Raw genomic sequence first — 9,580 nt, 5'->3', positions numbered from 1 at the left:
ACGCTATAATAATGAAGGAATAACACGTTGACTTCCAGGTCCTTCCCTCCGGTCATGTATACTAACACTAGCTGCTCTAGTTACTAGCTCGGGAAACCGGCCAACATCCACAAAACCTAACCTGTCAGATGGACTGGAAAGCTTTTCAGGAGTTGCCCCTTTCCGCGGGAGTTTGCTGCCCACTGCTTTTGAATCCAGCTCCTCCGTTTGGCCGGCAGAGCTATCGTGACGCTTCGTCCGGCACGCAACGTCGGGAAGAGCTTATCGATAAGCTTTTTAGTGGCGCTTAGTGGGGCGGCTCTACGGAGAATCGCCGACGACCGCTCGAACCTCCAGCCGGCGGGCTCATCCGGCTTGCTTCTGCTGCTATATTGAAACCCGATATACCCCAGGCAGAGACGCTGAGAAGGCCTTGGGAAGCTCTTATCTACCCCTGACTGCTGAAGAAGACCAAGACGACGAACGATACTGCTTGACTGATCCCATTTGGATACTCCGTTGCTGCTAGCTATCTGGGCGTGGCCATGTCTCAGGTCAAAGGAAATGGAATCCGCATTGCCATTGACGTTAGTATTGCTCGATATTACTACAGGATGTCCTGTTTATTGAACGTCCCGTACTGATATGTGTATGTATATAGCGTGGCGGCACGTTCACGGACTGCGTAGGCAATCCGGGGACGGGCAGGATGGAAGATGACGTCGTGATCAAGCTTCTGTCCGAGGATCCGTCGAATTACAAGGATGCACCCCTCGAGGGCATTCGTAGGCTTCTATCGAAGTTCCAGGGCGAAGAGATCCCTCGAGGCGTTCCCCTCGACACATCCAAGATCGAGAGTATACGGATGGGCACGACTGTTGCTACCAATGCCCTCCTCGAGCGTAAGGGCGAGCGTATGGCACTTGTTGTCACCCAGGGCTTCCGGGATTGCCTGAAGATTGGAAACCAGTCTCGTCCTAAGATCTTCGACCTTGCCATTCGTCGACCGGACGATCTGTTTGAGGAAGTGGTTGAAATAGAAGAGAGAGTTACCCTGGAAGACTACGCTGAGGACCCAACGAGGCACGCAACCCCCACGGTGGCCCGTACCGAGGAAGCCAAGGATGCTGACATTGTTCGAGGCTTGTCTTCAGAGGCTGTGCGGATCCTGCAGCGTCCATCTGAGGGTAAAGTCAGGGACCAGCTACAAGCTTTGTATGATAAGGGCTTCAGAAGCATTGCCGTCTGCTTGATGCACGGCTATACTTTCCCAGACCATGAATCTCTGGTTGGAAAAATCGCCAGTGATATCGGCTTCACGCACGTCAGCTTAAGTCACCAGCTTATGCCCATGATCAAGCTCGTTCCCCGAGCTACCTCTGCTTGCGCTGATGCTTACCTCACTCCAACCATCAAACGATACATTTCTGGCTTCCAGTCTGGATTCAAGGGCGTCCTGGGCGCAGGAGGTGTCAAGGACCCATCTCAGCCAAAGAGTGCTCGATGTGAATTCATGCAGTCGGATGGTGGTCTTGTAGATGTCAATGGCTTCACAGGTCTCCGAGCTATCCTTTCCGGCCCTGCCGGTGGTGTCGTCGGATATGCCCTGACTAGTTACGATCCCAAGACCAAGATACCCGTCATCGGTTTTGACATGGGAGGAACAAGTACTGATGTCAGTCGATACGGTGGCCGATACGAGCACGTCTTCGAAACCACCACTGCAGGTGTCACTATTCAGTCACCACAGCTTGACATCAACACTGTCGCTGCCGGAGGTGGTTCTCGTCTTTTCTACCGCAATGGTCTCTTTGTTGTTGGCCCTGAGTCTGCCGGTGCTCACCCAGGCCCTGCTTGCTACAGAAAGGGAGGCCCCTTGACTGTCACTGATGCCAACCTCTTCTTGGGCAGACTTCTGCCCGAGTTCTTCCCCAAAATCTTCGGAAAGAATGAGGATGAAGGACTGGATGAGAAGGCCAGCGCTAAGCTCTTCGAAGAACTAGCTGAAAAGGTTAACGCTGAGATGGCTGAGAGTGGAAAGAGAGGCAAGATGACCGCCGATGAAGTCGCTTATGGATTCATCAAGGTTGCCAACGAGGCTATGACTCGACCAATTCGCTCCCTTACTGAAGCCAAGGGCCACGATACCTCAAAACATCGTCTGGCTACCTTCGGAGGTGCTGGTGGCCAGCACGCCGTTGCAATTGCTGAAAACCTGGGTATCAAGCAGATCTTGGTTCACCGTTACTCCTCCGTCTTGTCTGCCTACGGAATGGCTCTTGCCGATGTAGTTGACGAAAGCCAGGTTCCAGAGTCCATGTCCTGGTCTGAGAGCTCGGAGGTCAAGGCCAGCATTGAGAAGAGAATGCAGGAATTGAGAAAGGGGGCAGTCGCGAGACTCAATGATCAGGGCTTCAAGGAAGAAGCTATTGTTTTCGAGGAATATCTCAACATGAGATACCGCGGAACCGAGTCTGCCCTTATGATCATTAAACCGCAAGAGGGCGGAGCGTTTGGCAAGTCCTTCATTGAGCAGCACGAAAAGGAGTTCGGTTTCACCCTCCCTGACCGTGACATCATCATTGACGACATTCGTCTCCGAGCTATCGGAAAGAGCTTTGATAGCTTCCCTAAGACCGTCGACGAGCAACTTCGTGACGCAAAGCCAGTTCCAGTATCCAAGAGCAAGGCACATGCCACTCAGAAGGTATACTTCGAAGGCGGCCGTGTTGACACTCCTATCTACAAGATTGGATCTCTGGAAACAAATGACCGTATCGACGGTCCAGCTATTCTCGGAGACGGAACCCAGACTATTCTGGTCACCCCAACCTCCTCTGCTCTCATCATTGATACCCATGTGGTTATCGACGTTGATGTTAATAAGAAAGAAAGCACAAAGGCATCGGCTGATGAGGTCGATCCAATTCTGCTGAGTATCTTTGGCCATCGGTTCATGGCAATTGCTGAGCAGATGGGTCGTGCCCTGCAGAAGACCAGTGTCAGCACAAACGTCAAGGAGAGATTGGATTACTCCTGTGCTCTGTTCGACAGTGATGGCGGCCTTGTTGCCAATGCTCCTCATTTACCTGTCCATCTGGGCAGCATGTCCACCTGTGTTCGTACTCAAGCTGGAATGTGGAAGGGTAAACTCAAGCCAGGTGATGTGATTGTGACCAACCACCCTGAGTTTGGAGGCACCCATCTGCCTGATATCACTGTGATTACCCCAGCTTTCTCTGGCAACGAGATCGTGTTCTATGTTGCGTCCAGAGCCCATCATGGTATGTAAACGACCCTTACAACTATCATTACTTCGCTGAGTACTAACATCTATTGTAGCGGATATTGGAGGAATCCTACCAGGATCCATGCCTCCACACTCGAAAGAACTGTACCAGGAGGGTGCTGCTATAAAATCAGAGAAGCTTGTCTCTGAAGGAAAGTTCAACGAGGAGCGTATGGTAGAGTTGCTCTACCGTGAACCTGCCAAGTACCCCGGCTGCAGTGGAACTAGATGCCTTGCAGACAACCTCAACGATCTGAAGGCACAGGTCGCCGCAAACCAGAAGGGTATCAGCCTCATCTCTACCCTCATTGAGGAGTATGGTGGATCTACCGTCCAGCTCTATATGAAGAGTATCCAGAAGAACGCAGAACTCAGCGTACGCAACTTACTGAAGCAAGTTAGTGAGAGATTCAAGGGTGCGGACCTGACTGCAATTGAGCATATGGATGACGGCAGCCCCATCCACCTCAAGATCTCCATCGATGCTGAGAAGGGAGAGGCTGTCTTTGACTTCGAAGGCACCGGCCCAGAGGTTTATGGTGAGTTATATGCGGGTTATCAAGGGTCAAATTTGCAATCGCGTTGCTAATGATGATATAGCCAATACCAATGCCCCTGAAGCCGTCACTTACTCCGCTATCATTTACTGCCTGAGATGCCTCATTTCGGAGGATATCCCACTCAATCAAGGCTGCTTGAAGCCTATTAACGTCAAAATCCCCAAGGGCTCATTCCTCTCCCCATCTAGCAAAGCTGCAGTTGTGGGTGGAAACGTCATGACAGTAAGTTGTGACTTTCATAGGTACTGAGAACCACGCATAACAGACCATGCTAACCACGTTACAGAGTCAACGTGTCACCGATGTCATCCTGAAGTGTTTCCAGGCTTGTGCCGCCTCCCAGGGTGATACTAACAACCTGACCTTCGGATTCGGAGGCAATCTTTCAGGCGAGGAGGAAACCAAGGGCTTCGGATACTACGAGACCATTGCAGGTGGTAGCGGAGCCGGTCCTGACTGGGAAGGAACCTCTGGAGTCCACACCCACATGACAAACACCCGCATCACTGATGCGGAAGTGTTTGAGAGAAGATACCCTGTTCTCCTCAGAGAATTCAGCCTGCGCGCCGGATCCGGTGGAGCCGGTCAGAACCGCGGTGGTGATGGTGTCATCAGAGATATCGAATTCCGCATTCCTGTCCAGGTATCCATTCTTTCCGAACGTCGTGTCTACCACCCCTATGGTATGCACGGTGGAGAAGATGCTGCCTGCGGCCAGAACATCTGGGTCCGTAAGATGCCTCAGCCTGAGGGATCTAAGGAGCCTCCAATCATCAAACATGTGAGCTTGGGAGCCAAAAACACTGCAAATATGGAACCAGGTGACCGTATCATTATCAAGACTCCTGGAGGAGGTGGATATGGAAAGCCCGGAAATGAAAGCGTTGTTCGAAAGGAAGCTGATCCTCAGCTTGCCTGGAAAGGAGGCTCTTTGGCATCGCGCGTTGGAACCCAGGAAACTAACTAGCATGTAAGTTGGGACATGGGTAGGAACAAACAAGGTAGGCTAGGTAACTAGACAGCTAGCTCATTTGCCAAAACGAAAAAAAAGAAGAGCTCACCCAGCGACGTAGTTTTTGATTATATGAATATCAGATTATTCCGCATTAGACAATAGGTCTCAACTGGAATCAGACTTTCAATAGAAATTACCAATTTTTTTTTTTTTTTTAAATCAAACTGGATATCTCCAAATCCCCATCCCATACACCAGACGCCAGCCAGGTTACACGTAATTTCATACACCAGGTTCCAACCAGGGCAAAGCCATGTACTTGTTTTAAATTATTTATTCGTCGTCATCCTCGTCGCTCGTAGCCTCGAAGTTTTTGGTGGGGGATGGTTTCTTAGCCTTGGAATTGGATTTCGACTTTTCCTCATCCACATCGGACATTTCTTCGTCCTCTTCGCCAATTGTGGCAGCGGACTCAGAGAAATCCGGACGAGTAACCTTGCCCCCTTTCTGTTCGATAACGGCTGAGATTTCAGGAAGTAATGTAACGAGGCTGTTGAACTGTTCTAGTGTCATAGATATGCCCTGGTAGGAAACGCAGAGGGTTAGCATGGTTTCCTTGCAACGAGGGTGGCTCAATGGATATTAATACCTTCTTTCCAGGCAGTTCCTGACCATCTTTCTCATAATACTCGCTCACATTCACTAGCACGCGTCCCTTGAACGTAGATATAGTGACACGCCGCTGACGCGAGATCTCCCAGTATGGATCTCCGTTGGAATCCGTCTTGGGAGCTTTATCTAAAGTCGAGGATATCTGAGCATTTGGACCGGCTTTGCCTGCATCCCCGGCTGTTTTGGCCCTCTTGGAACGGTCCTCCGAAACAGCTGGCTCGACGTCTTCGGACGAAGCTCGTTTCCCGCGCTTGAGACCCATGGTTTAAGAGCGCGTTTTAAGATGTTTCAAAACGATAAGAATAGTGAAAAAAAAAAAAAAAAAAATATTGAGGGTACAAATCTCAACGTCTTCTATTTAAGCAAAAATGGGCTTAATATCCCAAGAAGCTGGAGCCAGCAGGGAGCAAATCGCAGCGCCCTCGGAAGTGTTTGATATATACATCAAGAGAAACACCAATAAAAGGGGAAACGACGTCAAAAGCAGAGGGGATTATGTAAACATTGCCAAGCCATGAACACCTCGATATAATGCGAGTTACATAATCTAACCGGGGGGAAACACCAGATATTTCGTTATGGCATAAAAATCAGATATAAAAAGGGGGAAACAACGGGATTAGGGTGGTATTAAAAAAAAGGAAAACCAAGAAGATCAAGCCATGACATATTCGCTGCCTCGTTTGATGAACTTATCGATCATGAGGCCGATATCATTCAGGGCGAACCGGCAGGCATAGAATCCGAAAAATTCAGACGCATGCCGAGTGCTGAGCTCGAGACCAACTAGAGTCTGGGATGAATGTCTTAGGCCTGGATCTTCAACTTGGCGCGCTATTTGATCTATTTGAATAGAAGTTAGTACTTAAGCGGCTTATTTATTGAAGGGAAAGCATATAGATGAGTGGCGGTGGAAGGTTAACATACCTATAACTTGCGCTGCGTCGAAAAGCCTGGCTAGAGCGCTCATATAGTTTGCATTTGGCCCAGTACAGTTGAGTCCGATGACGCCTCGTCGTGGAGTAGCCGTAGCGACCGTATCAGTCATCGGCAGCGATGTCATGGTCAAGTTTTCCCTTCCGTTATCTCTCGATATGCTGCTTGAGCTTGTGTTTGATATACCGGAGCTCTTTGATCGGAGTTTTCGCCACGAGGAAAGATAGGATTTGCTTCCACTGCTGGAAGGTTTGGAGGATGAGTCTACCGCCGGAGAGGTATCATCTGACGATAGCTTGAAAAGCGCCATGGCACCTTGTACGCCGACTTCATTCCCGAGTTTCCTAGACCATACGGCCTGCACCTGATCCAGGATGTTTTCGAATGCCTGCATTTCCTCTAGGACGGCATCAGCATCGTTGGTGTCGACCTTTGCTAGTTTGAGTAGGGCTGCCGTGAGCAGATCACAGTTTGAGATTTTCTCCTCTAGCCCCTTTATTCGCACGTTTTTCACTTTCCATATGTCTCTGGGTATAAATAGTTTAGTGGTCAGATACCCACCACGAGGATGGGTGATCGTTTCGTATAGGCATCTCATTAGCCAGAATGGACGGAGGAGGAAGGATTGGGGGCAAGGCTCGAGAGGGATGGGCGCATCGGGGGCGTTGGGGTTAGGCGATCCCGGCGTAAGCGGAGAATGGATGTTATTGTCGAATAGGTGCCTAGACGGGCCGGCCGAACTGAGCGGTGGCACAGCAGGCAAAGAAAAGGTCTTGCCTAACTCTGGGATGAAAGAAGTGGTGAAGGGACTGCTAGGGGGCTGCGAGGATTTACTCAGAGCAGGAGCCGAGTATGTAGGTTCTCTAGATATCCCTGGCGCAGAGTGTAGCCTGCTCAAAGTTAACGGTGGAGACGTCAATAATGTATCAAAATCGACCGACTCGTGTGTATTAAGAGTAGGAAAAGCTGAGATGGCAGGAGAATCTGGTCCGGGGGACTCTGGAGAGCCAATTGCTGTGTGTGGGCGTTGCTGTATTGATTCAAGATTGAAATCGCTCGACGATTTTCCATGGCTTGTCTTCGAGGGTAGCGGGGTGATGGGATGTGCTAGGAGCATTGAGGGAGGTAGTGGCACTTGACGGGCCCCGTCTGCGCTTGAGGGGGCATGCGCTGAGCCGGTCTCTATTATTAGCTCCTTTGGACGGCCCGACAGCCTTCGCGACCGGACTGTCGACGCCATCATAATATCTGCAGTGTCTGGAGAGCTTGTCGTTGCCTTAGCCGAGGGTGAAGGCGGTGTTGGTGTAGCGCGAGTGGGAGCTGGTGGTGGTGGTAGTTGATGCTGCTGGTGCTGGTGCTGTTGGACCGGTGGATGAGGCGGTGGAGGCGGTGGAGGCGGAGGCGCACCCACGGGCGGAGGGAGCTTTTGAAACGGCTGAGAATAAGAAAGAACATTTTTGGCCATTCCACCGGGAGGAATCGAGAAATCATCTTCTTCCGTGAGGGTGGAAAGCAAGGTGCCCGTGTTGGTCCGGCTTGATGCAACGGAGCTACCCCAGGTTCTGCTCGAGTAGCCGCTGGAGCCTGATTGCCGTGGAAGCGCAGACTTGGACGAGAGATCGAACTCGAAATCGTCCATCATCTCCTCCAGGATCCGCTCTTCTTCCTCGGCCTCGTGGTCTGAGTAACCTTTCCGGTCGAGGTCAGAACCAGAACCCACGTCTATGTCGTCAGGCGATATTTCGGGTCTTCTCCGGTCTCGCTCCCTGGCGGAGACGCTGGCGGCTTCAGCCTCTAGCTCAGCCTCTCGTACCTTTTGTTTGGCCAATTCGATATTCCGGCGGACGTGCGACATGATATCATCATCAGGTTCATCTTCTCGAGGGACGACTTCGAGTCCATCATCGTAAGCGGCCTCGACAGCCTCGTCCAGAGCAGCATCGAACTCGGCCTCGGTACCTCTGCTGTAGTGGGCATCCTGCTTCCGTCGTAGATAGAGAGAAGAGTTTGCCGAGCGTATAGACGAGCTTGATGAAGCACCGGACTCATCTATGGTGTCTAGCCAGGAAGTCGACTCGGTGCCTCTTTCCTGGAGATTCTGCAGATCCCCATTCGCAACATTTGAGAGACCGAGACCGTCTGGTCTGGGATAGCTGCCCGAGGGATGATGTTCGCTGTTCATGTTCGTACTGCTTGTATTGTCCGTGTCGTGGGTGCTACCGTCTCCAGACGGATGCAGGGACTGTTGCCGGGGCGGAATGTAGCGTTCATTCTGCGATTCAGTGGCGGGAGATTTGGCGAGTATCTGGGTGGCAGTGGCGGTGCCAATGAAATAGATATCCTGATCGTCTGCATCGCCGTCTGTGATATGGGTTGAGAGGATGCTCTGGGATAGCGATTCACCGCTCGGCGGTCTCTCCGGCAGGGCCTTTCCGCCAGCCTGCAGCGCCAGACCCAGGCGCCGGAGTTCGTTTATTCTCGTAGTGTACGTATTCCTCTGCGCGGATCAGTTAGCAAGTAGACTCTCGATAAGCCGTATAAACGTATATATATGTGGAGTGGAAGAGAGGAACTCACGATATCGTCTAGTTTGTGTTTCTCCTCGTCGGCACCAGCCCGCTGCATGACCTGCGCGAGGAGACCGCAGGCGTCGGTGTAAGCATCGATAGCGCCCTCGTAGTTGGTGGCATTGTCGAGCAGGACGGCGGTATTGGCCTTCTGCAGCGCTCTGGACAACATTGTCTTCTGCGTGGCTGCCCGGATGCTGCTGCTGGTGCCGTCACGAGCGGCGGGCGGTGGTGGTCGAAGGTCGTAAGTCCCATCCATCGATCCTCTACTAGGGCTGTAGCAACGTCGCTGCTGACCGACAAGCCATTCATTGGGGGTCTAGAGCAGGCACTATGGACATGGTCGACCTGCGTGCGAAACGGGGGAGCGGCAAGCTGGCTAACCGCCGTTGGACAGGGCTGCGTTTCGACTGCTGTTGCTGCTGCTGCTGCTGCTGCTGGTGGCTGCTGGGCGGATATGCGAGTTGTCGAAGCCGTCGAAGCCGTTCAACAGGACGTAGAAGGAGTCGTAGAAGTCGTAGAAGTCGTAGAAGTCGTAGAAGGCGAGCAAGAGTCGAGAAGAGCGACCAGGAGGGACCGCAAGGGGGGCCAAGGGGGGGCGTCAGGGGCTTCTCTCTNNGTT

At 51.8% G+C, this 9,580-nt stretch overlaps 3 protein-coding genes across 3 annotated transcripts; 1 reads left to right on the top strand and 2 right to left on the bottom strand.

Annotated features, from left to right (window-relative positions):
- Positions 1-688: 688 nt before the first annotated feature.
- TRV_07520 (uncharacterized protein) lies at positions 689-4,795 on the top strand (the record flags this gene model as incomplete). The annotated part of the gene is made up of 4 exons (XM_003018421.1): positions 689-3,263; positions 3,322-3,807; positions 3,869-4,050; positions 4,115-4,795. The coding sequence occupies 4 exons, from the start codon at positions 689-691 to the stop codon at positions 4,793-4,795; spliced, it is 3,924 nt and encodes a 1,307-aa protein (XP_003018467.1).
- Positions 4,796-5,116: 321 nt separating this feature from the next.
- TRV_07519 (RNA polymerase II transcriptional coactivator, putative) lies at positions 5,117-5,717 on the bottom strand (the record flags this gene model as incomplete). The annotated part of the gene is made up of 2 exons (XM_003018420.1): positions 5,117-5,365; positions 5,433-5,717. 2 exons carry the CDS (start codon positions 5,715-5,717, stop codon positions 5,117-5,119), a joined length of 534 nt encoding a protein of 177 aa, XP_003018466.1.
- Positions 5,718-6,110: 393 nt separating this feature from the next.
- On the bottom strand, positions 6,111-9,277 carry TRV_07518 (uncharacterized protein; the record flags this gene model as incomplete). Its single annotated transcript, XM_003018419.1, has 3 exons — positions 6,111-6,241; positions 6,383-8,831; positions 8,969-9,277. Coding segments are annotated over 3 exons (2,889 nt in total), but the record flags the coding sequence as incomplete, so codon positions are not given.
- Positions 9,278-9,580: the final 303 nt, after the last annotated feature.

The sequence above is a fragment of the Trichophyton verrucosum genome, assembly GCF_000151505.1.
Source record: "Trichophyton verrucosum HKI 0517 chromosome Unknown contig01013_1.f1.exp, whole genome shotgun sequence".
Classification (NCBI taxonomy): Eukaryota; Fungi; Ascomycota; class Eurotiomycetes; order Onygenales; family Arthrodermataceae; genus Trichophyton; species Trichophyton verrucosum.
The sequence above is the reverse complement of the archived record's forward strand: the minus strand, read 5'-3'. Positions and strand labels throughout refer to the sequence as shown.